Source organism: Charadrius vociferus, unplaced genomic scaffold (assembly GCF_000708025.1).
Source record: "Charadrius vociferus isolate BGI_N301 unplaced genomic scaffold, ASM70802v2 scaffold436, whole genome shotgun sequence".
NCBI classification, from domain to species: domain Eukaryota; kingdom Metazoa; phylum Chordata; class Aves; order Charadriiformes; family Charadriidae; genus Charadrius; species Charadrius vociferus.
This window is the reverse complement of record NW_009649187.1, coordinates 1,990,766-2,017,686: the sequence shown is the minus strand read 5'-3', so window position 1 is coordinate 2,017,686 and position 26,921 is coordinate 1,990,766. Positions and strand designations below refer to the sequence as shown.

The window sequence follows — 26,921 nt, the reverse complement described above, 5'->3', positions numbered from 1 at the left end:
TGCGATAACTATTCTGAATTCCGATTGGTTGGAGCTGTATCCTTTAATGTCCGGTAAACGGTGCTAAGCGAACAGCCGTTCATTGAGTTGGTACAGGGATGAAATAAGGCATTGATTAAAGCTCATTCAGGTGATGCATATACAACTGTGTTCCATTTAAAATGTATAGAATGAATGTCATTCAAGCAAGTGAACTAAAAATAGGAAGAAAATGGTGAGTACATGGTTCATTTCACAGTCAGAGAATACTAGAATCAAGATTAAACATGCAACTTTTTGTGTGTAAATTGTAATTTTTTTATGTACTTACACCTCTGAGTTTCATTCAGTAAACATAAGTGAGCTTGTATGCATTAATATTTCATTTAAGTCCCTTCTGACCAGTATGTGGCCTTTTTTTTTTTTTCTTAACTGAATGGAAGCCACATGCTATTTTGAGTATAAGTTTATTTCCTAGGTTTTCTGTTGTGCTCATTTGTGAAGTCCTCAGGCAAATAATTAATGATAATATATGCTTTTAACTGCACTAAGATGGGATGATGATGTCCCCATTTTACTGATTGCAGTTGGCCCGGGTAATCGTTGTAGGTTTCTTCCAACTGAACTATTCTGTTCTAGCGAGAAGCTGAATTGTGAACTGGATTCTTCTAATTTTTGGTATTATTTCAAATTCATTTCACAAGATACGCTTAAATGTGCTAGCTGATGAGCTGCAGTGCCAGTGCAGATTTGTCTTTATGCTTTTAGATTTATTTAAAAGAAAAATCGCTATATTGTGCTCTCTCTAGAATTTTTGGATTAAAAAAAAAGTATAGTTCTCTTTAAAAACTTTTTTCATAACAATACTTTGGAACAATTTATTCTAGAAATGCTTATATAGAATATTATGATGAAGATTCTCAAGTGTTCTCTCAAGGTATATCATTTAACCATTTTAAATACTACTTACTTGTAATATAAAACTGCATTTAAAATTGTCAGTCCAAAAAAATTAAATAACTTCCATTCCTTCTGTTGGTTTAGCATGTATTAGAGTATGCTGAGTAAAATCTTAAAATATTTTTTCCAAGTTACTTAAAATATTAACTATAATAAGGATGTGTGGGGTTTGCCCTTAACGTTTGACGTGTATAGCTTATGGGACTTGCTGTATATAATAGCATCACCTTGGATATTCGTTTCCCACCTTGCTGTTACAAGAAACTATTGAGTCCTCCCATTGTTCCCTGTGATCATAACACACTTGTAGGCATTTGTGATGTCACATTAGATGACCTGTTTCAGATTATGCCTGTAAGTATTATGTTTTTTAAGAGGCTAAATCACTGATTTAAAACTTATTTTTTTAACGTTTAATGCTTGAATTATAAACTGTTTGAAAGCCTTTTTTTAGCAGAGGCTGGTAAAGTCTCCTTTTCTTCTGTTGAAAACAGAAATTTTCCATGCTTTCTAGCATAGCAGAATTGTTGTTGATTGACTTGAAGTTGGAATACCAAAATCTGATATAAGCATTCTAGACACATTTTCTGTGGTAAAAAGAAAAACAAAACAGTTTATACTGAAATAAAAATAAATACATATATATACACACGCATACTAAGCAGTGAGTTTTTCTTTGTGCGTGCATTTTGAATATATGGCTTTTTCCAAGATACTTTCTGTATAAAGTAATGATTCTGGCACGTCCCTGCAAAGTACATCGCTTAGTTTTGTAGATATACTAAAGAATTTTTGTTCATATTGTAGGAATTGGCCCATGGACTAAGTGAACTTCTATCCTATGAAGGCAATGTCGAAGAGGATTTTTACTCAACCTTTCAGGTCATTAAATACACAATTATAAGTGATTCTCAAACTCATTCAGTAATTTTTACCAATGGTTCTGCAGTGGAGTGGCCTACTGCTGCGTGATTGCTCATTGTTTGGAATATAAGTGCATGGGCATTAAAGCCTGCTTCAAGAACCTGTCTAGTCCTGGGGCCTCGGGGCACACAGAGGCTGGCTCCGTTACCCGGCTTTAAGCTGTTGTCCCCTGACAGCGTAGGTGGACCTGACCACTGACCGCCAGGGTCGTGTGGGCGGATGCTGGTGCATTTCCAGCTCTTTGCTTGCTCTGACACTATCACCTTGCTATCCGTGACCTAGTTTGAGGAATTCATCTGGCTGCAAAACAATCCCTTTTCTGTCTAATCCAGATGCTAGCCAAAGCTTACTCTGGTTATTTTATACGCTTTGTCCGGGAAATCTCACGTGAACAATAGCCTGACCTGTATGTCTAACTGGTACTTCAATCAAGAAAGCCTTTTTCATTTATTCATTGTTTTAGAACGCATACTAGTTAGTAAAATTTCGTGCTGGTTTATGGAGATGTATTGGACTAGTATTGAGCTTTTTTCCTCAGCTTTGGATTACGTTATTGTCAAACCATGTGAGAATTTTTGTAAAGCGGGTACTTTTGAGTTTCCAGGTGAGCTACAGTGGAACAAATACCTTCTTAATTGTATTTGATGCTCCTAAATTGTTCTTTCATATGAAAAACTCTGTGGCTCCAGAGCCTGCAGGTCAGTTTTATATGTCACTGTCTAACAGGGTCAATTTTTCTACTTTGAATACCAATTTCTTAAGCAATTTGTTGAAAATTGTAATATTTAGCTTTTAAAAACCCTACAACCCTCAAAATTACAGCATGTGCTAAAGAGAGAGACAGGGGAAATACATTAAATAATAAATACAAGCTTTGTAATTTGCGACTGTATGAATGTATTTTCCAGTAGTGACGTTGACTTCTCTCCTTCTCCAGGTTTTTCAGGAAGAATTTGGTGTTATAAAATCTTACAATTTAAAGCCAAATGGAGATAAAATTCCAGTGACAAATCAGAATAGGAAAGGTACTTCAATACATATAAACTACACATATTTGGCAGATTTAAGTTTGTCCTTTTTTTCCTTCTTATAAGCCAAGGTTTTCTTTAACAAAGTGTGAAAGTGAAATTACTATAGTCCTTTCTGGTATGCCTACCAATTTAATAGTATCTAAAATGAAATGCATTCATTTTTCTTCATTCAATACAATTTGAGAGAGCACAACAAATGATTATTCAAAATTATTATGATGTAACAAAATAAAATGTTTTTGTTTCTTAGAATATGTGCAGCTCTATGTTGATTTTCTTCTCAACAAATCAATCTACAAACAATTTGCTGCTTTCTATTATGGATTTCATAGTGTCTGTGCTTCATATGCGTTACTGGTAAGAATAAAATGAAACATGACTCTTCTCTTCTGTTTCAAATATGTGCCAATGACTTATCTAAATTAAACAAATTACACTGGATGATTCTAGGATTCATGAATAATCTTGATTGGTAATTGTGAATAATTGTTGATTAATCCAACATAACAGTTGATTACCTGCTTAATTTCTTCTGCTTATCTGTAGTGTTCCATTGAAAACAGATAAATAAAGCTCCACAAGTTAGCTTTATCAGTATGCATTCACAGACGCTTCACAGGCTCTCATGTGAATGTTAACAGGGATTCGCTGTATTCCCTGTATTTATGAGCAGCAGAGCAACTATGTCTGTGTGCTCTTGAGTGACTCCTCTGAAAACACCTATTACTTTTTGCAGGAAGAACGCTCAGTGAGGTTGAAATTAAACATTCTTCTGTATTCAGTCCTGTTTGGCTGTTGGAATGCCTTTTGTAATTTGCATCATCCCTTGTGCAGTAAGAAGAGAAAGAAGAGGCAATTACAATTTGCATGAGATTTTCTTCATTCCTGTGAAATTAGCCAAGTATGACACACTTGCAGCAAAGTGAGATGTGACTAACTGCAGGGAAGGTTCTGGAAGGAGAATGGAAATCCATTGAAATGCCATGATGTGCTTTCATGCAATTTAACAATGTAGTAAATGAATAAGTAGATTCTGCAGGTGTAAGTTTAGTGGTTGTTAAACATGGTTCATTGTTATGTGTATTTGCTTTGCACAGCAGTATGTACAACTAAGAGTCAGGTTCTGTCAATCTCTGCTACTCATCAGCCTACGCTGGGACTTTTCAGTGTAAAATGGAATGGAAGTTGTAACCAAAAATTGGGATCAAGACCCTCCCTCTGAATTCCATGTGTACAAATTTAATTTTCCTCCTGACCCACTTGTAATCTAATCAGATGACAGGCAAGTCAGTGTAATAAATGCAAGAATGGAAAAGAAGTGAGAAACAAAAGAAATACACTAAAATAATGATGTTACCCAGTAATTTGCTTTTTACTATATACAGTAGTAAGAGATTCTTCAAAGTACTGAGGAATTAATTTTTCTATAATTCCAAAAGAAAAATTTAATCTGAATCTAGTAGCATCATTTCTCATCTTTAAAAAAATAAATATTTTATCCTTCATTTCTGGCAGCTGCTTCGTCCAGAAGAGGTTGAAATTCTTGTCTGTGGCAGTCCTGAACTGGATATGTCCGCTTTACAGCGAAGCACCCAATATGAGGGCTACCAAAAAACTGATCTTACTATACGGTAGGCTTAATTTTTTTCATTGTAATTACTGAGTTTAAAAACATCATAATCTGAGAATGATTGAAGTTTTTAAAATTTATTTCCAAATAAGACAAAGACACTATTAAAGTTAGATCCTTAATGGCATAATGTGTTGCTGAATACTTTTAAAAAGTTGTGATCAGGTTGAAATAGAGATAGTTTAAAAAAGAGTACCTTCAAATCCTGCATAGTGAAATCTGAGTCTTTATTTTTATTATCCAGTCTTCTAAAAATGCTTTTTCTCTTTTGATGCTATTTGATACTAACGACATTTATTTTAGTGAGTAGAGGCATTTATATTTGTATAGAAAAGTGGGTTTGGGCATCATTTGACAAGACTTGTCAAATCTTTAGGAGTTTATTTAACCTTGCATGTTAGGATACTACTGATGTCATATATTACATTAATTAAATTTCAGTAAATTACATTTATCATATAGTACTTGCAGTTGTATTATTATCATCACATTGTTTTGTCATGATATTGCATCTTACACCACTTTCTTCTCCCTCTGCCCTGAACATAGATACTTTTGGGATGTAGTACTTGCATTTTCTCTTGACCTTCAAAAGAAGCTGCTACATTTTGCTACTGGAAGTGATAGAGTACCTGTGGGAGGAATGGCTGATTTGAATTTCAAGATTTCAAAGAGTGAAACGTCCACTAATTGGTAAGTAGTTTTCTGGATTTTTAAAAATTTTGGTTCAATTATTTCCTGAGAGCCCATATCTCTCTTGAATGTCTTTTTGAAGAAAAGCAAACTAATGGATAAGGAAGAAACTGCATGGGCTTCTCTAGTTTCTCTTCAAAATGTTATATACCCATTTATTGATTGCATAAATTTTCCAGGTGACCATCTAATACAAAATTGATTCTCCAGTCAACGTTTATATTGGAGGCCAGGAATTCTTTATTTGTAGAGATTCCTTACATGTTTTCAATTCAAATAAATTATTTGTTTAATTGTTCCTAACATGACAGCTGAGCTAATGAAAATAGACTGTGAATCATCATGAATTGTTCTAAATTTGATGAGTCTGTTTGTCATTATGTATAGCAGCCACTTCAGTTGTGAGAAATGCTTGCATTCTTTCTTGATGGTCTAAATAAGAATTTTAACACACATAGCTAGAGAAGATGTAGCATTCCTTTAGGGTCTCTGCTGAGTAGGTATATGGCTGATCCAGAGGTTGCTCAGAAGAAATAGGAACAAAGCAGCCTTATAATTTCATTGCGAAGGTTAAATTGTTCATGCCAAGTTCTTATGTTTCTGGTAGTGTTTTATTTTGTATTGAATTGACTTGAGAAATTCGACATACTTTCCAGCTAGTATTTTCCTTCTCAAGATTGGAGAAAGTCCATTTAGATAATTTGGAAAGCTGTATAGAAAAGCTTACTGGTCTGAAACTCACTGCTAAGCAGTAACCGCTGACAAGCAGTAATTACTGGCTTTACATAAATTTCTCAAACATTTAAGGTAATCAAAATACTTAAATGGAACCATATTTTTAAAGTCAAAATTTCCTTGGGTTTTCTGTGGAGAGATGAATTAAATGCATAAACATAATAAATACTGATTTTTGTTTTTAAATTTGGGTTATCTCATTTCCTGTGGTATTTCTAATGCTTTATCAATGAGCTAATAATTGTTTCCAGTAACATGTTAAAGGAACATGCGGATCTGACCAAAAATCAGTTCACATTGAATCGCTGTTTATTTTGCTGTAAATTGTTCTTTTTCTTAAAAATAGGAATATGTGTTTTGAAATAGTGTGCATTTTAAAATTCTGTAGGTCTGTGTTTTGCAAGATAATTGTCACAGTCAGACTGCCTGCATGGGGATGAACATAGACATGTCGACATTGCATTGCTCACACAGTAGGATCAACGAATATAGCAATAAGAATTGCCGAATTAATATCCGGTTTCGCAACTTTCCAAATTCTGAAGCACGTGACTCCAGACTGATTAACAGATCTTTGCTTGCTTGTTTAAAGGGCGGAGAGGGGGAAGTAGCTTGGGTTTCCAGATCTGGGGGGGGATTCCACCCCCTTTCAAGAACATTTGCTAATGACCAAAGGCCACTCGGCTGCCATTCAAAAGACTAAGGGCTTTAATGAAAACAGAACTAGAGTGCTTTTGAGTCACATACTAAAATTTAACTTTGAAGTGTCCAAGTTCTAGAAATTTTTCAGTGTGTTGGGTTAATTCCAAATGTCAGGTTGAACTTCGGCTCATTGTCTTTCTCCTGTCTCCCCACAAGTAATCAGTTGTAGGACAAGTCTATATCCTCAGTGTTGTCCTGTGTGTCACTTGAGGGCATGAAGGGCGAGAAGATCCTGTAGCTTCTTCTTGCCTGTGGCTATGAGGCAGAATGTTAGTGGCATCTCATACTGATGGCAAAACAAATGCTTCTGCTACTGAAGAGCAGTTCTCATCAAACCAATCCGTTCTAGTGGGGAGCAGAGTTTCCAGTGTTTCAGTCGGGCAATCCAAAGTGATACCTGCAATATACATTACAACTCAGCTCTCAGAAGAAACTTGCAACTGAAAGTGTTGGTGTGGCTAAGACCAAAATTTGTGAACTCCTGTTTTGCTAGGGCTTCAGTCAGCTCCTCAGTACTTCCCGCTGAGATGTGTCTGTAAAGATGTGTTTTACCAGACTGAACTCCGAGTTCTGTATCCTTACAGTATCTGTGGTTCATCTAGGTGTTTCTATACATACTCCAGGACCCATCTTCCTTCTTCCTGTTGTGGATTCTGATTATACCCAGATTTTCTATTTAGAGAAAAACTGATTTTGAAGTCATGTGGTACCAACAGTAGTGTTATTTGTGTTCAACAGAACTTGAACCAACATTAGGATAAATGTTCCTTTTACAGGGTTTCTTATTTAAGTAATGTTTAATGAAAATGTGTAGGCAGTTGGCAGTGTTCTGCTTCTCGTTCATTATTATTAAATGTGTTTTGTTGGGGTTTTCTTAAATTATTTTAGGTTACCTGTGGCCCACACCTGCTTCAACCAGCTTTGTCTCCCTCCTTACAAGAACAAGAAGGAACTGAAGCAGAAGTTGATCATTGGAATTTCAAATGCAGAGGGTTTTGGCCTAGAATAAAATGAAATACTTCAAGAACAGCATTTTTATGTAGCATTCACTCTCTTCTAATTGTGCCTTTAAGCTTTTTGTCGTTATGTCTCTTGATACTGTGCCAGTCTTACCCAACTTAGATATACTTTTTTTTAAATTAAATATAAAGTGTATGTTTTTTCCTGAATGGCAATACATTTACTGCTTGCTTTGTCACAAAAAGTAGCTTTCTTCATACAGAAGGTTAGTCTATTTGATAAACGAAACCTAAGACAATTTCTAAGTTATAGTTTGTTTCTCTTTTTTCTTAATAGCACTTTATCATTAATCATAATTCCTTTACATCACAGGTATCCCACTGGGAGATAATAAACAGAATATTTCTTTATTAGTTAATCCCAGTGGTAGAATGTTTTCAGTTAACATGAATAATAGAAAAAAATATTACATAAAGCATGTAGCCATATTTTCACAAAGGCAAATAGGAATTTTAGTCTTTATAAAATGTCTGAAGTTTTAATATTCTGGTTTTCCTTCTCTATGAAACAGGCGGTCTAAGAAGCATGTAAATAACTGCCTGTGAACAAATAGGGTTTTGATAGTGCCATTTACTGCTAAAAATTTATTTTTTATGAATAAGAGGTTTTAGATGTTCTATATTCAGCTTTTACAGATCAACAGGCTTGACTGTACAAGAGTGTGAAAAGGTACTTTTTTCAGCTTGAAGGGGATTCAAGTTCAAACGACAGGTGTTAAGCAACTTGTATGTTCATTCTTTGACAGCTAACTTACCTGATCTACTGTAGCGTTATAGTAAACAAAACTAGATATTTAAAATAAATTCCACATGTGGTGAAATATTTCAGGAAAAGAATGAAATCCACAACCCATGGAAAACTGATATAGTGCATCATGCCATCATTTTTTTCCGCAACTTTGTTGAAGATTCTTAAGTAAGCTGTGACAAAAGTGAATACAATAACATTTCAGAAGAATGTTGAAGCTTTCATTAACTTGAAAGCCAGCATTTAAAGACAACGTTTTGTGGTTTTCACTGCACAAACTACATGAAAAGAATTCTTGGTATGCCTGCTCTGAGTTAGTAAATGAGGAGCTGGGAAGGAAACTCCTTCTAAAATGCAGATGTAATTGTAAGTCTGGCTTTTATTCATTAAATGGAAGGAGTTTATCAGCATGCAGTATAGTATTTTTTTTTAAATATGAATAGCTACTATGCGTTCTATAGATTTTTTTTCTTTCAGCTAAATGAAGCCCAGATCGTTAAAGACACTTCAGCATCTAATTTGTCAGCTTTCCCCGTTGAGTTCTGCTGGGGCATGGATACCTAAATATCCTGTAGTGTCTGTACTGAATTACTTATTTGCAATAAGAGTAAAATATATCATTCTCGTTTTCCCTCGTTGTATTATTTACATACAACCAACAGATTTACATGTGATGAACAAATTAATTTGCCTAATCCATAGTTTCAAAGCTGTTGTGGATTTTCTTCAATAGCTAAATGCAAATTTTATTTTATTCTGTTTCCTAGAGAAGGTACTGATGGTTATACTGTTTTATTAAACAGATAAATACTGGGATATTTTAAAATATTTGGCACTGTATTCATTGTGCTCTCCTTGAAACTAATAATAAAATTTCCATTGGCTTCAGCCTGGAACAAAACTAGGTTAGCATGGAGAGCGTTAAAAGCAGCATTTCGAACCTGTGCATTTTACATTGTTTCTCCCAAATGGAGATTTTAAAATAAAACAGGATTTCAGATGTTAAGAAACAAATGAAACTTTCACCATTGCACTGAATGAACTAGATAGCTTCAAGCAATGTAAAATTTCTAACAGATGAATGTGGATGTGGGTAAGAAATCTGGAAACAAACAGCTCCTGCTTTTCCCCTCTCTGTAGAATTGGATTCATAGAAGGTTGGCTTATGAATAAATAGCTATACAGTTTATCTGAAAACACGGCATATTAGCCAAAATATTTTTTTATGGCTTAAGCCCACTTTTAATAACTATTTATCTATTATTGTTAAAAGCTTTATCTTCTTATTTTCACTGAATTGCACTTTGCCTTGGGTTTAGTTTTATTTATTGAAGCTTTTTTGATTTACTGTATAATATTACCTCAGAATTCTAAAAAGGCTATTGTATTTGCATCAGTTTTTAAATAAGATTGTCATTCAATGACATTTTATATAGTTCCTGATGTTGATAAATTAAATAGTAAATTTTGTATTTGTTAAATGAAAGCATTGCACTGTATTTATGAAATAAGCCTCTGATAATTTTAAAACTTTTCCTCAATGATGTTTTGTTGTTCTTTTGTCTTGCCCTGTAATCCAGCAAATCTTTTTTTTATCTCCATCTTTGTTTTGTACCGTACAAAAGAAATCTGGTTTGTATAAACTTGTTCATTACTAAGTATCTATTTTTATGTATTAAAATTGTGCAGTCATTAAATCAAATATTTCAATTTCTAGCCTCACTTGTTTAATTTCAGATTTCCAAAATTGATCATAATGGGGTTGAAGATATGATGAACATATCTACTTTTGTCTTGTTTTTCTTCTGAAAAGTCTTTACAGTAACAGTTTTGCTAAAACATTGTATGGCTCACTGAAAAAAAAATTCAATTTTTTGATTTTCAACTAGCAGCCATACACCCTAAAGGATATTCCATATTTATAGTCAAAATTACAGGTGTTCCAGTGCATACCATGGTGTAATAATGCTGTAAAATAGCATGGATCCTCAGCTTAATTTTCTTATTTTTTTTATTTCCTCAGTTGCAAGATTACTTTGAGGTACAATGAGAGGCAGAGCCAAGTTGTTGTATGTTTTATCTTTTTCTGACGAATTTTAACATTAAAATCGGGAGGGGCAGAGAAGAACAACATCACACTTTCTCATGGACACGGGTCCTGATCGCAGCACTAATATCTGTGCAGATGCAAACCTGCTTTTTGTCTCCTTTGTACCACTCGAGTTACCTACAGATGGCAGCAAAGATGAGGATTGAAACCACTTAATTAGACGTCAGACTTTCCTCTTAACTAATGTTAGATATTTTAAGTTCAAATAATGAAGAAAAAAGTTGTATCTTATGTATATCACAAATAATTGTAGATTCACAAAATTGGCAAATATAAATTGGCTTCTGCTTCTGTCTAGCGTTGGGTTTTGAAAATGTCTTCTCTGTCCATGAAGAGTTCCCTAATGTCTATTGGGATCAATGAGAATCTCTGCCAAAGCCTCAAAGAGAGGGGATTGATTGTTACTGATTTCTGAACAGTCAATAGCCTCAAGACTGATATTTAGAAAGAGGTTAGAAAACCTAGCTCGCCTTGTCCTGGTCCACCTAGGGACCAGATGGCTGGTGCTGGGACCTGAAGTTGAAATGCAGTGGCGAAAAGCGGTGAGGTTCCTTCTCTGTGGTTGCAGTTGGTGGTGGTACTGGTTGACTTGCTCCAAAAGCAAATGCTGTATCTGTTGTTATTTTCCATAGCTGTGGTATTTAATATTCTTTCGGAATCCTTCCCTGGTAAAACTGAAATATTTTAAAGGTCCCTCAGAGCCTCTGTTTTCACGTCCTGACCAGCAGTCTGTAAGACCACGTGGTTTTCCTTCTAGAGTTCTCTTCCAAGAAAATTGCTTTTTTGTTTGGGTCAAGTAATTTTCCATTCTCTTTGGATTTTTTTTTCTTCAAGATCTGTGCTGTCCTATGTGTTGTTGAAGTTCCTTGCACTTTTAAAGATTCGTAGTGTCTAGGAAAATAATAACGGGGCAGCTTGGACTGCCCCAGCTGTTTCACATGTGTTAGAAATGTTCTGATTCATAGTCAAGTGCGTTTTGTTGTTAAATTAATTAGCAAAAATGGGCCCCCAGAGTTCTGCACCTTTCAAATTGTTAATTAAATTCTTATTAAAGTCTTTAAACCCCAATGTCTTCATGTAAAATATAACAGCAGAACAGGTATGGCAAGGGTTATTATAGTTTGATATAGTTAGTGTGTTCCTAACTGTAGAATGGATATTTGATTCAAAAATAATTTGTTCTACACACTACATTTAGAAGAGAACTCTGAGGTCAAGGAAGATGGAGAGATTGTGCTTCTGAGGATCTGGTAGAGTGGTTGCTCATTAAACTTTGGAAGAGTGGGAAAAGTTCATGTAAGTTGGGCAGCACCTAACATAAGTTCAGTTCTGGACTCTTCTGCAGTACAATGTTAAATAATGCCTACATTTGTAAGAATAGGATATATACATTAATGGTTTTGTTGCGTATTTCAAGAGCTTTATGTTCTACCACAGCAAGGCTTCATTTACCATTTTTCTTTTTGGTTTTTATGATTTGATATTTGTAGTGAGTGATGAAGAGACTGTTACTTTCTGATACAATAGCTTCTTCCCGTGAGAGTTGTCCTAGATTATGTAAATGTATGATGGTCAGGTTTAATTTATGGGCTGCTTGTTTATGCGGTACCTTAACTATATGCATACTTTCATGTTAACCAGGAGAATGCATCTGTTCTGACAGAGTCCTCACTATCTTTACACTAGCATCTCTGGCTGTTGCCACACTACGGATAATACCAATCCAGCCTCCGCTGGTCTCTGTAGGCATTATCAGAACAGAACTCTTTGTAACCATGTGAAAGGTATTCAAAACATCTTCTCAATGAGTGGGTTTACTCAATGTATGTTCAGTCTCTTTGCTCTAGTGGAGAGCTAGAATATTCATTTATTTGCTATTCATTTCGTGTCAGCAGCGATACTCTGGAGGGCAGGAACTGTCGTTTGTCCCCTGGAAAATCATTCCAGCTGGACATAAAGTAGCCAAAGCACAGTCATTTTGAAGATAGTGTGGTTAAAACTGAAATGTGGGTCTTGGTTTGGGTTGTCTCACAGTGATTTTATGTAACCTCACACACCTTATTTTCAAGGACTGTGGCAGCAGCATGTATACTGCTTGGGGTTTTCCATAGATGGCCTTGAGTAGGAGGAAGGAAAGAGTAGATGGGCCAGTAACATGCCAGTGAGCAGAGAAGGCACTCAATTTTGTCCTCTCACTCATCTACTTCACAGAGGGATCTTTTCCTAAACCTTTCTGGATTCCAAGGTGGAGGGGTATCCTGCTCAGATTTTAAAATTCCCCATCCAACATGTTCTGTGATACTAAATGCATCATATTAATTGTTTAACATTTCACTTCATCAATAGAAAAATTAATTAATTGTGGCACATAAATGTGACATAAAATAGAGATGAGCACAGGAAAAATTTGATTAGTAGTGGAAGAGAAAAAATCTACTTTCTTGTACAGTAGTTCTATAGAATTTCTTTTTAGTTACAAAAATCAAATTTTATTCTTTGATGAGGTTTAAATTTTCTAACGATTAATCTCTTGGAGAATTTAAGAACTTAAATTATTTTTCTTTAATTCAATCATCATATTACAGCTAAAACTTGAGTAAACTGTAATATTTTCCCATGTGCACAACTGTGTTGTGCTTACCGCATTGTCTAATTGTACTGAAATCAATAAAATGTTCTGCATCAGCTTTCTTTCAGAATTCTAACTTTTGTTAGGCAATTTTTACAGTGAAAGAAAAGCTTTCCCAAGCATTGAAAGCGCTTGGTATTCATTCAGGCTGAAGCTTTTAAAGTAATAACATATATTTGTTCCTGGGGCATATAAACAACCTCATTGCATTTTGTTTTGAGTGGTTTTGTTTTAGGATTCAGATTCTATTCAATATCCTATTTCTGCGTATTGATTGAAATGCATTAAGCTATCATCTCAAATGGCACATTCTGGAAGGTGAAAACTCTCTTTCCAGTAGCTTGTGCTTCTGGAGGTTACTGTAAATCTGTGAAAAGGATTCCAAGTTAATAATTTCTTACTTTGCTCGGTTAGTTGCCAGATAGGGGCTGAAATCTCCTGGGGTATTACAACCAAGCTGTGTTTGAGTTTCCTAAGGGACTTTTGCTTTTGTCCTCTTGATAGTCTCCTAGCCCGTGCTTGCCCGCGTTCTACTGGTGATGGGTTTCACATGCTTACAGATTTTTAAAATGTATTTCTTACACTGAAATATTCAATACCCATAAATTCTTCCTTCCAAAAAGTGAACTCAATTTCTTCAATTGTCTACGATGTTGGCAAAGAACTCACAGGTACGGAACTAAAATCTCAGTGAAATCAGTTTAGCAGACCCGGGTTTATTTTCCTACACTTGATATTAAGAGTTAAACATCATCCTATAATCAAAGCTGTTTAGGCAGCATCAACGCAGCTGTGCTGAGCTGTGGATTCTGTTCCTCATTCCCTGTTTTTTTGTGTAAACTACTGTAGGCACATAACCAAACTGAGAGAGACGCAACAGCAGTAAGTTTTTCTATGAAAGTGATAGTGTTGGTATTTTTTGAGCTCTTTGCTTGATCTCCCGTCCCCATGTGCTCGCTGTAGTTGTCCATGTTTTTCATTTGTAACTGTGTGCAATGGGTACGCTGCAGTTGTGAATCTGAAGGTGTAATTGCTTGCGTCATTTTTTTACATCATTTGTTGTTCAAAATCCTGGTTTGCCCTTCCTCATCTCCCGGGCACCAACTGATGGATGCATCAAGGCTTTCATGTTTTATGGTGCAAAGGTATTCTCAGTGTATCTTTTGCCCTTGAATTTCTTCTCAATTTATTTGTTGCTGACTTTATTAGTAGAGCTTGTTAATTATATATGACATAAGCAGGGATGCTATGCTTAATCATGCATTCAGTTAGCATTTTCATACTTGTAGGTGTACCGTGAAGAAGAAATTACTACTTTCATGCAGTACAACCAATCCCTGGCTAATTTCTCCTGTCATTACTTACAGCAACAATCTGCATTCTTTGCACAGTGATGCTGCCTTTCACTTCTGTTCAAGATCTGCTGTCATTCATAATAAAACAGATATGTAATTGTAGAATGATAAAGAAATGGAAGCATTCACTTTGAATTTCCTTAGATTAGGAAATCATCCCTTAGGCTATTTGTGACAAATTTTTTTTCCTCCTTTTTTTTTTTCCTCCTTTTTTTCTTTTCACTAGACCTCAGGTTTTATTTTGTATTTTCTCAAGACATAGGGTAACTTGGGGGAATTTAACAGATGTTTTAGAACTGACTTGTCACTTACATAGATTAAGTATTTGACTAGCTCTCTTGTCAGCCTGTATCCTAGCTACATGCAATGTGAATCCTCTATTTGCAGCACATTTTTATAAATCAAAGTGATTCTAATATTAATAAGGAATACATAGATAAAGCTGCTGAGAAAGGATAATGAGTTGTTGTGTGTCTGGGGGGTAACTTGTAAATGTGTCTTTGCCTCTTAAAAAAAAAAAAAAAAAAAGACTGGTTAAAACCAATGGTTCAAGGTGGTGAGGGTGGTGGGAGGGGGAAGAGCAGACAGTCACTATGCTTCACCTCTCATCGCAGAGCAGCAACACAGAGGCTACGTATTGAAGACAACCTGTCTGGGAGAAAAATACCTGCGGGATAATGCTGAGTGTTTCAGATCAGTCATTGAAATTTGATCTCCTCTTCCTTTTTCTTGCAATTAGCTTATTATTTGAATTACCTTGGGGATGTTTGCTTTTTTTCTATTGATCCTGTCATAGCCCGTGCAACCTAATTTCTACTGGTGATGGGTTTCACGTGCTTTCAGATTGTCAGAATTCAGATTTAGATTGAGCAATCAAGGTCCACTTCTGAGATGAGAAAGAAGCCAAGGCTTGTCTTGGGAAGTCAAGGCTTGTGTTGAACCATACCATATCCCACCCTGTTTGACAGTATTTAGAAAGCTAAAGAGTTAACAATACCTGGCTCAAGTCTGTCTAGACGGACCCATTTTTAACGGCACCTGATCCCTGTGCTATGGCGGGAGATGTTGGTGTTTGCTCAGCCGGTGCCGCAGAGCCATGGCGGAGGCTGCGGCCGGCGCTCGGCAGCGCTGTGCCAGGGGCAGGGTGAGCTGGCTGACCGCACAGAGGGGCTGCTGCCCCTGGCCAAAGCTCCCTAAATGCTTCTCAGTTAATCCCTTTGGAGTCATTTCCACTTGTCTCTGTCAGCTGGTCAATGAAGGCTAGATCCCAGCTGAAGCTCGCTGAACATCTTGCCTCTGTATTCCGTGGTTGATTTCCCAACCTTGTTCTAACAGGTTTGGCTAGATATTGGTAAGTGGAGGTGAGCAAAGAAATTTGCAATGTAGGCTTATCACCAGACTGATAGGATTAGTAGGTCAGTCATTTCTTTTGAAGAAAATAATTATGGAGAAAAAAAAAAAATAATCTACCTGCCTTTTGTAGGTTTCACTAAAAAAAAAAAAAAATCTACCTGCCTTTTGTAGGTTTCACTTGTTCATGCTTTTTAGTATGTGGACATACAGATGTCCCAAGAATGTCACAAACGCAAAATCCTGATGTGCTAAATTTCTGCAGTTAGCATTCTTCTTTAATTAGATGCATGTGGTGACTTCACTCAATTTGCACCCCAGTGTCTCTTTCAGCTCGGGGGTCAAAGGAGAAAACCAAGAAGCAGGAGATTCTTGTGGTTTGGATGGATCGGATACTACTACCACGTTGTCAGCCAGGTGGTTGGTGACTTTTTTTAAGCTTTTTAAATCAAGGCAGTTTTGGAAACGTGCAATGTTGATATCACAGCTTCATTTGTCTTAATTACAGCGGATTAAAAGACAAAACATCTGCAGCTGCAGTGAGTACTATCTTTGTTAGTAATAGCAGAGAATTTTTCACATAGCTTATCAAACCTAAAAGCAGTGATATAAAAAGAATGTGGAAATGTATTACTTAGATCACAGCTCCATCAGAATTATTGAATGTTCCTAGTCCAAAGCAGCTAAATAAAGATGTCTCATATTATCTTAACATACGGTACATGCTGGGCATTAAATGTCCATTATATCTTGTAAAACTGAGTAACAGCCTTTCCAGTCTCCCTCAACTACTTTTTTTGAGCATAGGCAGATTGTGAAGAGAGAACCACAGGAAATCCTGAACCACACACTGGCAACTTGCATATAATGAATACAGGTTTGTTTATTTTTATGTATTGAAGGGTGGGGTTTTTTGGATTTTTTTTTTGACTGGGTGGTTTTATTGGTGAGGTTCCCAGACTGCCCACAAGCGGAGCACAGGATGGCTTTGGCTGAAGGGAATTAAAAAACAAGAGGTAACTGTAGGGCAATGTTCTAGTTTGTAGCTACTCCCTACCTTCAGTACCACATCTAGCCAGTAGCCTAAGTGCTTATTTCACTAATGACTTAGCTTTATAGCAAATGAGTCTGATTTTTCCAGCAAGATAAACTAATATACATCAGCAATTCCATTTGATAAATAGACCATCCATAAAATATAGCTACAGGGTTTTGCATACTCACAGCTATTCAAACCTAAAGCAATCCTCCTTTGTGCCTTCAGAACCCGCCGGAGGTTTTGTTTGATCCAAAATTGCTGATAAAATATAATGGCTAATTTCAGTTCATGGGCTTTGCAGGGAGAAATACTTGATTTAAAAAGTGAGGGAGGTGTTGTGCCTTTCCATCCGACACTCAGGTGGTCAGAGCGTTCACCAGTGGTGGGGGGAATTGGCATTGAAGCCTTCTGAGGGCAGAATTTGAACTCATGTTGCTGGTAGCCCATGAGCTCCTGGACCTGTGGTTTGCGTGGGGCAGAGAGTGCCCGGCCCTCTGGTACGGGCGGTGACACGCTGGGTCAGTCCCAGCCAGCTGCGTTCTCCCACCATCGCAAACGCTGCCTGAGCTCCGGCTGTTAACTTCTGTGGTTGCTCTTTTTAAACATCTGCAAGAGGAATAAAAGCTTTGTTTCTGATCCAGTGTGAACCAGAGCCTTCTGCTTCCTCACCTCAGGAGAATAAAATAGTCCCTGCTGCACTTCTATCTCGATTTGATCTCAGTCTTTGTTTTCTGAAAACATTTTGGTTTGGTGGCTAAACCAAAATATTAGTCATGCTGAGGAGTGGTGCCTGAAACCCCCTCTCCTGCTCACAGGGCAGGGGGGACCTAAGAGGAGGACAGCGGGGGCAGAGAATGGGAAAGCATTCTGCAAAGTGTGGTAAGTCTAATAACTAAAATACCATCATTCTTCGTGTCTCAGTATGACATTTTCCTGAGCAATGTGCAATAGTAACAAGGCAGAAAGACCTTACTGGCTGAAAATACAGAGAAGACTGTGAAGGCCATCATGGTAAATTGTCCAGTTATTACATAGGACCAACTTCTTTTTTATTATCGAGCTCAGAAAATGACATGTTTTATTGTAATATCAACCCTATATTCTTTGGGCTGTACTTACCTCTTTATGTAGCATCATAAACCTTCGAACAAGGCCTTGCCTGGCCTCTGAACCATTGAAGGGATGATTTTCTCCAGGGGAAACTGCCTTGTCTCTGGGAAGGACTGGTGTAGGGTCAGGCTCTGAGCTGGATAGACACTGAGTGGAGCAGGCAGGGAACCTTTAGAGTCCCGGATTCAATTGCCCTTCACATCAGGTGTGGGGTTTATTTCCTGATGCCAGTTTCTTTGCAAGCGTTTTCTTGTGTGAGTGCAAGAGACCTTATCACCAATTCCTACTGCTGCTTTTCAGTATTGCAGTCCATATCCCTCACTGCGTATAGTAATTCTGTGTGAACAAGTGCAATTTAAGGCATCCTAAAATTTCCACTTCTATAGCATATGGAGAGATTTGTAAAAGTAATTTTTTAGTGGGTGTTTGCAGAAGCCGTACCAGCCAATGGATGCTTATGAATGCTTTCTAGGCCATTTCTTTTGCAAAAAATCTTTTCTGAATTGCAGATAATTAAAGAAAGAAGTTTAATTGTTCAGTTTGGTGTATGTTTTTTGCAGATTTTGTTAGCAGAAAAACCTTAGCACTTCAAGTGCTGGAGGAGAGCATGCCTATGGCATTTTGAAATAATTTTCATCACAGAACAACAGTGTCTTTTGCACAAAATCATGTATAGGATGGAACTCAACCTGGGTTTCCTGACTTCTGGTTCTCTGTTCTATTTATTGGCTGTTTTTTTCATATAGATAAATGAAACTTAAGACAGTTTTGAAGAATAATGTGTTGAAAAATATGCATTTGGAGTCTCCATGAAACTTTGAATTTTTAACATGCTTTCTAAGCTGAAAATAATCCATTTTGATTATAAAGCTTCAAGCAGTTTTACAGAGATAGGTGTTGAGAACACTGTGCCATTTGCATTATGAAGCATATCGTGTTAAAGTCCTTATTCAAGCCCATGAAAATGCTCACCGATTTTAGCAGGCTTTGGATGAATCCCATATTTGCCAACTTGTAAAAATGCTGTCAATATAGAACTCGAGTTTTGACTGTAGAAATTTGTTTGACAACCTGATTGGCAAAGACTTTAATATAACTATTTATACGCTCACTAGTTTACAAAATATGTTCCCCAAACTTAACAACTTGATCATTTATTCTTTCCTTATTTATGAAAATCATAAATTTGTGTATATAATTGCAGTCTGCACAATGAAAAAGCATTTTTGAAGCTTTCACTTCTAATTTTTTTCCCCTTTATCAAGCTTGGATGTTTTCCGAGTGTTTATACCCAAAGCATAGAGCACACCAGAAACACATGAAGCAATCATCCCCTCTGAATATTCCTAAATTGCCTTAATAGTAAGTTACTTCTTAGAATACCCTTAAAACACAAATACCCTCAGTTTTAGTTTAGGAGGTGTTTATTTTCAGGTATCAGAAGGTAAACAGTGTTGCTGCAGGTTCCCCCCCTGCCTTGAAGTACTACTACACCGAGTGTTACGCACCTTTTTCAAGGGACCTCTCATTCTTTAATGACCTGATTTTTGTCTAGACAAGTAAAATAGATTGAAATGCCCTTATAACTCTCCAGTCTGAGGAGAGGGATCATAATCAGCTTCAGGCACACTGTGGTTCTGAATACATGAAGGAGAAAAATCCTCAAAACAGCAAAAAGCAAAACAGCATGAGCAATTGTGCGCCTGTTGCCCATGGGTATTTATGCAGCATATATTTAAGCTTTTTTACATATATCCTATTCAGTAAGAATTAATAGTACCATAAATTAGCTGCTCCGGTTCTGCGTTTGGACTCAATTGTGCCTAATCACTTTCTGATATAATTCCCCTAGCTCCACATGAAATTCTGCCTGAGGTGAGTTTGACCATTTCCTAACAGGAACTGTGCATCGCTGTCTTTGCGCAGTTACCCTGAGGATGCGGCTGCTGCAGAGAGTGCAGACTGTCCCTAATCTGCAGGAAATAACTTCCATACAAACGCTGTCTTCCAAAACTGTTGACTACCTTTGAATGTTTAAAGTTTTGAATGATCAGGCTGAATTAATAAAGTAAATCCATGTCCAGAATGTGTAACCTTTGCAGTTTCTGCAGGTTTGTGTTTGTATTGGTATCTTGACATGGGCTTGTATAAGTTATCACCTTTAACCTCATCAAAATCATATTTCGTAAATATTTCTAATACAAAAAAGATTACTTTTCTGGCCTAATTTGGTTTTAGTTATTCTGAAATAGTTATTTTGTTGTCCACTAATGACTTAGTCTGTTACTCTTTTTCCCTCTTTTTTAATAGGAGATTAGGTGTTTGCCAGCTGTCCTCTAAACTCTTTGAAGAACTTTGACTCTGTCCAGGGCAAGAAATGCTGTTCATAGGTTGAGATAGAGTTTACGTGAGGAGTTTGCTCAGGTCGTGTCTGTTGTCAGCACCAACAGCTGGGATTCACAGTGTTAGCAGAAAGGCAGCTGTTGAAACAAGCAGAGCCATCCTCCATCCTAAAGATGCGAGTTCATGCTGGGCAAGAATCTGCCCCAAGCTTTTCTCTCACATTAACTCCTCATTCTCACGTGAAGCAGTATTTGCTCAGAAGAGTGTTGACAGTTAGGATGGGGAAAAAAATAATCTGTGCTGAAAAGCTGAAAGGATTTAATCTACAGAAACATACCCAGTTTTGCATTATATATTTTTAAATCACTGTTAAATGTTTTCTTTTCCGTTACCTAAGACCAATTCATAACCTAATTACCTCACCTTTTAAGTATAATTAATGCATTCTTGATAGAAAGTAGAAATTCCACCTAATGTTGGGATTTGTGCATTACAGACATCAGATTGCTTATAGTACAGAGCAGCCAGGTATCTCTGGCACCCGCTGTATGAAGGTGGCTTTGTGGGCTCTGCCTCCCCTGTCCCCTCTGGCCCCACAGGTGGTCTGGTCCATCAGCAGGAGCCTTCTCCTTGCAGAGGGCTGTGCCTTGGCTCCCCGTCCCACAGGTCGCTCCCTCGGCAGTGCTGCTGTGCTCCTCCCAGTCTTCCGGCAGCGATCTCCAGAGGAAGGGACTGAGGTGACCCACCATCACTGCTCCAGGATGGAGTCAAAGCCCATTCCTGTGAGCCAGATCTAATTTGCAGCTGAAGGAACAACCTCTTGTGCCGAGGCTATCAGCCTGCCCTCTCTGCAGCAAGGCTCTGCGAGTAGTATGATTGGCAATCACCAGCCACGCTTCAGGCAAACAAAAACGCTATTTCACACTTTTCTTGAAGCACCTTTCCAATATGCTCACTGTCACAGCTTATTGCAGATGCTTTTTTTAAAGGCTTGGGCGACAGTTTACAGAGAGATGGGGAATTAAGTGAAACAAACCAGACTTTAGGTTCTTTTTACCTAAGATTTCTTACTCTGTGAATTTAGATCCACATTAAGCCTTGGCTCTGGCAGCAGCTACTCCAGGAGCAAAGTGTCCTTGGCTGAGCCCACTCACCAGGGTTCACACGCTTTCTCCTCTTGCAGCAGCAGGACTTCTGAGCGAGCACAGACAAATGAGGAAGAAAATGGCAGACAAGGTCAAATAGCCTTTTCTTTCCCTGGGTGTTCCCAAGCCCTGTATTGTTACCAGTTCAGTAAGACCATGAGTGATCATCGGATTCAGAAGAATACAAAAGCCAACTCATCTGTCAGGTGCCGGGGGGAAACCAAACCACAGCCAAATGGAAATGGCTAATCTGCCACGTCAGCCATGGCACATCCTAAGAGTCTGCTCATCCCTCTGTTGCCAATTTACGGCTGAAGAGCAAAGCGTCAGCATCTCGAGATGCCTGTGGCAAGAGGCAGCGTTTCATGCAAATCGTAAGGTCTTGGATACAGCAATAACTAAGGAAGGGTTTCAGGAGCAAAGCCTGTCCTACTTCTCTAAGGCCAGCCTTCATAGCAGACTTGCTAATAAATCTGATCTGAAAGCTATATATCTGATGCTAAATTTTCCTTTACTAAGCCCTTTTCCAACCTCTGCAATCTTTCTGCAAAACCCAGATGGGGATCTAACTGCTGTTGTGCTTTTTCAAGTTTGCCTCGGGATTAGTATTATAAAAATCAAATAGGAAGGTAATGAAAATACATCTTCCTGGCAGGGTGTGTGCTCTGGGGGAAAGTCAGCTAATGCAGAGATTAAATTCAAAACTGATACATGCATGATAAGTCTGAATAACACAATTTGCAAAATAGTACCGTACTTTAGACTCAGGCTCTGACACCTTTTGTGTGTCTGCCTTCTCCAGGAGAGGAGTCTCTTGTGGACCACTGAGATGCCAAAGTCCTCCTTTCCAGTGACCACACACTGTAAGTGGGAATGTCAACCAAAGCTGGTAAAGCATCTATTTCTTTAAAGCCTAGTAGGCTATTAAATTCGCGAGTATTTTGGGATGAATTGGTTACTAATGTCTCTAATACTTCCACTGCAACTGGCATTATATGAATAAAGATACAAATCTAGCTCTGAATTTAACTCATTTCATCCTATCAGCAAAAAATACATTTGTGGGAACATAGTATGACAATGTGCATTCACGTTACATGATATATCAGTTATGTGGGTATCCTGGAAAAAAAAATGTTTTAAGGTGTATTTAATAGGCAAACATCTAAAGATAAAGGTAATATTCTTAACCATCTTGCAGCACTTCACTGAAGTGCATTTGTAAGGCAGCAAAGAAATACACTTCATAAAACTGTTCAATTATAATGGCAATAGTGAATTTTGTTAAAGGTGAACTCTCTCTCATTCAAGTAGGAAATTGCTGATTTGCAGAAGGAAATAATTTCCCTGGCCATCTTTATGTAAGCTCCAAAAGATAATTTAATGCTTTATACCTGGAATTTTCAGGCTTGCTGCAGAACTCTCCGGCAGGAATACAGGTCTGGATGAAAAGAACAAGTAATAATTCTTGATAAAATTCTGCAGACTTCTTATTATCATTTCTGCGGGACACTATTTCTATAAAATTCTGGCTTCTTTTTTGTATTCTGTGAGATTTTTCCATAAGGATGCAATTAGAGCTTTTAGGTTGTTTTGGGGGTTTTTTTCCTGTTCTTTTCTGTTCACAGAAAAATACATGCATACACCTCGGAGAGTAATGGCGAGTGGTTTGACAGGGAAGGAAGGGGCTTTGTGATGAAGGCACCGGCCTGAGGCTCTGGACATCTGGACTCAGCACCTGGCTCTATACCAGGGCTCCTGTGTGACCTAGAGCAGGCGGCAGCTGGCACCCAGGCACAGCCCAGCGGGGCACGGGGAGCAGGCACGACATGTTGGATGTGAAGCATGGCTCTGGGCAGGGCTCGGTGGCTCCACACTAGCCCTCCCTGCTAGCCAGGAGACGCAGCAGCAGCCCACCCGAGCCCGGGGGCACTGAGCTGCACCCGGAGGGACCACAGCTGATGCTAATCCGGGTTTAGGCAGCCTCACCAGCATCCCCCTGACCTGCCCCAGCTCCTGTTTAGCTGGTGAGCAGACCCACAGCTCCTCTTGCAGGTGTCACCCCCGGCACCCACCCACCCTTGGTAGAGCATGGGGGCCCATTTAGCTCTGTCCCTTCCCCAGGCATTCATCCCAACTGCAGCCATATTCCAGTCACTCTTCCATAGCCTTTCCCAAAACCCCAGCATCACTCTTCTCATCTCAAAGCCCTTCTCATTGCAGCTTCCAGATTACTGTTCCAGATAACACCTGCATAAATGGAGGCCGCCACAGATCTCTCTCCAATAAGGTAAACGTGATTATTTTGCTTTTGGGTTTAGTACGGCCAACTCATTCCCTGAGCCACATAGTTTGTGTGTGACATTACTTTTGTAAACATCACTATGCTTCGTTATCGCTCTGTTTTGAAAGCCAACAGCCTTTACCTGGGACTTATGGTATATCGTCAGTTTTCTCAAATGAGGCTGCAACAAGATCGGCAATTATTGACCCTACAGTAAATCAGATAATCTCCCTACGCTTCAGTTCCCCCATATGACAAAGTAGGAGCAATGCAGGGGTTTAGTAAAAGCTCTGGGTGCTGAAGGACACCAGACAGTGGATGGACGGCAGAAGGCACCCTGTTGCTTGCTGAGTAGTCAGGTAACCTCACCAGAATTAACCTTCCTTAAAAGCATTACCTCTGGATGCAAATTATTACGTGTTTTAAGAATGTATATATATATATCTGAAAGGAACGATAATACACTGAGTAGAATGAAGATAATTCTGGACTTAGAACAAACACAGCTGAGCTTTCAGCCAGGGTGAGAGTGTCTTGATGCCAGAATAAACACATTCTAGTTTTTCTTTGGCCTTCCTTTGGAAAAACTAGCTGCGCAGACATAGCTGCCAACTGCTCTTGGCTGAGTTGACACGCTTCTTACAAATACAGATTTAACTCAGCCAGTGATTACAATAGACTTTCTTTGCCTTTATATGGTTGTTTCATATTTCTCTGCATCTAGCTCAGCCTACTCCCAATTATGTCTTCATAGATTAAGAAACAAGCTTTGTGTTTCTGGGCATCCTTTGCAATTCCTTAAAATAGTGTGGCACTGACACTTTTATGCTTAAGGGCTGCTAAACCCACAACTTCTGGTCAGTTGTTGAAACCTGATAGCGTCAAAAAAGAATGGTGCTGAATAAGTATTAGAGCAGCCCCCTTTTCACTCCAAGAAATATGTTGTTCTTGATCATTCTGCCCTCAGATCGACCCATATCCAGCTTTTTTAAAAGTGTTCTTAAATAAGCAGCAGACTTTGTTTACACATGGAATATTTTTTTATCCAAATCTTCACCATCTTTAAGCAGAAGGGTGTTCATATTCCACAAAGAATTTTCTCCAGGACATGGTCCATTAGCATTGCATTTGCAGAACAAGTTTGGAAGCTGGAACACACATCTCTGTGCTACTGACTTCTTTCTTTACCCAGGACGAATAGATATGCAAAATGGTATGTGACTATTAAGCCATATACAATGACTCCCGATGACTCTTGATTTCCACTCTCTGCAATGACAAGTCCCACTGAACATTGCTTTTTTTTCTCCAGGGTTAAGACCGTCAGAAGTTCAGTGGTTACCCCCTCTCTGACAGATGCAATAGATGGAAGAGGAGGTACAGTCAAGCAGAAAAGGCAACAGAAACAGGTGAGAAAAAGTATTGGGAAATGTTAATATAATGTAAGCAGTACCAGTATTTGTCACTGGTGTGTTCTGCTTGCAATAATAGGTTTTTTTTCCATTCTGATAATATCAGTGTGGTCCCGGCCCAGTGCCCATGAAAAGACTCTTCAGTGCACTTAGAATGAATCCAAACCAGGGTAACACAGGGAAGACACGTATCATTACTTACTGTGCATCTTTGTCTGGCGTGTGTTAGATTTTCTTTTTTATCAGTTCTAAAGACTGCAGTGCTTTCAAAAATTTCTTTTTGTAGAATTTTCCTATTTCAGGTATATTTTACACAGTATTATCTAAGCTGAAGTCCATTGAAAGCCCGGATATCTTCTTGTAATTCACAATCACCTTTAAAATCCGAAGCAAATTGGTCAGAAAGTAAAAGCGAAATAACATGCTGGCCCAACTAAAGAACTGAAATCCTCTGGATTGGAAATGCTTCCTTCCATGGCAAGCACTACCTTGCCCGTTTTTATTTTAGAGTTTAGTACAGGCGAGTACATAGTTTGTATAGTAAGAAAGTGCAGCCAATCCCTCCTATATTTGATGGTGGATTTCTGCTATAAACCAGCATTATCTCAGGAGATTGTTTTGTTTTATCACGAGAAGCTTTGTGGAGGGCAGATAGGCTAATGTCCTGAGTCTGCAAGAGTCAGCATAATAATACCACGAATGTCCAGCCAGCCTCAACCTTCGTTAATCCTGGGGCAAAACAAGGTGCTGGAGTGCCAGGAGTGTTGCTTTCTTTCCTTTTTACCAAGTTGCTTTTTGTCTGCCACCACTTCTTTACCCCAACGGCCTTTCTTTCTCTTTGATGACAATTGGTAAGGTGCAGTGAAGTTTGGGCTGTCTGGCATCCCACTAGCTGCAGCCCCGGTACTGCTGCTAGGATCATTAACACCACCGAAATTCCCTCTTTGTAGTCACAAAAAGAGGGTTTCATGGAACCAGAAAGCAATGCTGGCAAAGGCAGCAAAGGGCAGGCAGGGTCGGGGATGTTTGGGGAAGAAAATCCCAAAGCTGCTTCAGAAGGGGAACGCTGTGGCCAGGGAAGAGCCCGGCTCCTGGGGGGCAGCCCCTGCACAGCAGGAGCCCACCTGGACTTTCTACATGGGCAATTTGCAGCAGATTTCTATGCTTTCCATACCCTGGATGACTAAGGGAAAGGAGAGAGAGACACTGTGAACCAGAAGTGATGTGTGAGCAGGTTGGCTCAGCCCAGAATCAGGCCTATCCACCTGCTGAAAGCGAGGACATTCCGATACCAAAGGTATGGCGTAGATCCTCCCAGATGGCTTTTCTGTGCCTAAAACGGCTGAGCATTTGCTCTAGCACTGTCTTTTCCTTTCTTTCAGCGATATCCGTTTACCTCACATTAAATTATACAAAATAGCTTGTTTCGATAAAATAAGCTTTATCAACATGTTATCTTTTCAACACGGTCAATTAATCCCAGTCAGAGTTACATTAGTCCACTACTGGAATAAGACACAGTAATTTCTAGCCATACAAATTATGCAGAAGGAGAATTTTGGCCACTGGAACAAAAACACCTCATACAATTTTCTTATTCCTAACACTTCTGGCAGAATCGGGTGGACATTTGCTCTTGGATGGCAAAGAGCTGCCTCTGCTCACTTAACCGGGAGGACTAAAAGCTCTGATCAAACTGAGTCAACAGAGAGATTCTGACCAG

At 38.4% G+C, this 26,921-nt stretch overlaps 1 protein-coding gene across 1 annotated transcript in view; it reads left to right on the top strand.

The window, feature by feature from the left end:
- HECTD2 (HECT domain containing E3 ubiquitin protein ligase 2) overlaps nt 1–7,871 on the top strand; it is a 66,326-nt gene extending 58,455 nt beyond the window's left edge. The window contains exons 16-23 of the mRNA XM_009888801.1: nt 2–36; nt 1,135–1,293; nt 1,747–1,821; nt 2,801–2,888; nt 3,145–3,251; nt 4,410–4,525; nt 5,074–5,217; nt 7,543–7,871. Of these exons, the coding sequence (XP_009887103.1) occupies nt 2–36; nt 1,135–1,293; nt 1,747–1,821; nt 2,801–2,888; nt 3,145–3,251; nt 4,410–4,525; nt 5,074–5,217; nt 7,543–7,663 (845 nt within the window). The 3' untranslated portion in view covers nt 7,664–7,871. The remainder of the gene's footprint in view (nt 1; nt 37–1,134; nt 1,294–1,746; nt 1,822–2,800; nt 2,889–3,144; nt 3,252–4,409; nt 4,526–5,073; nt 5,218–7,542) is intronic.
- Nucleotides 7,872–26,921: the final 19,050 nt, after the last annotated feature.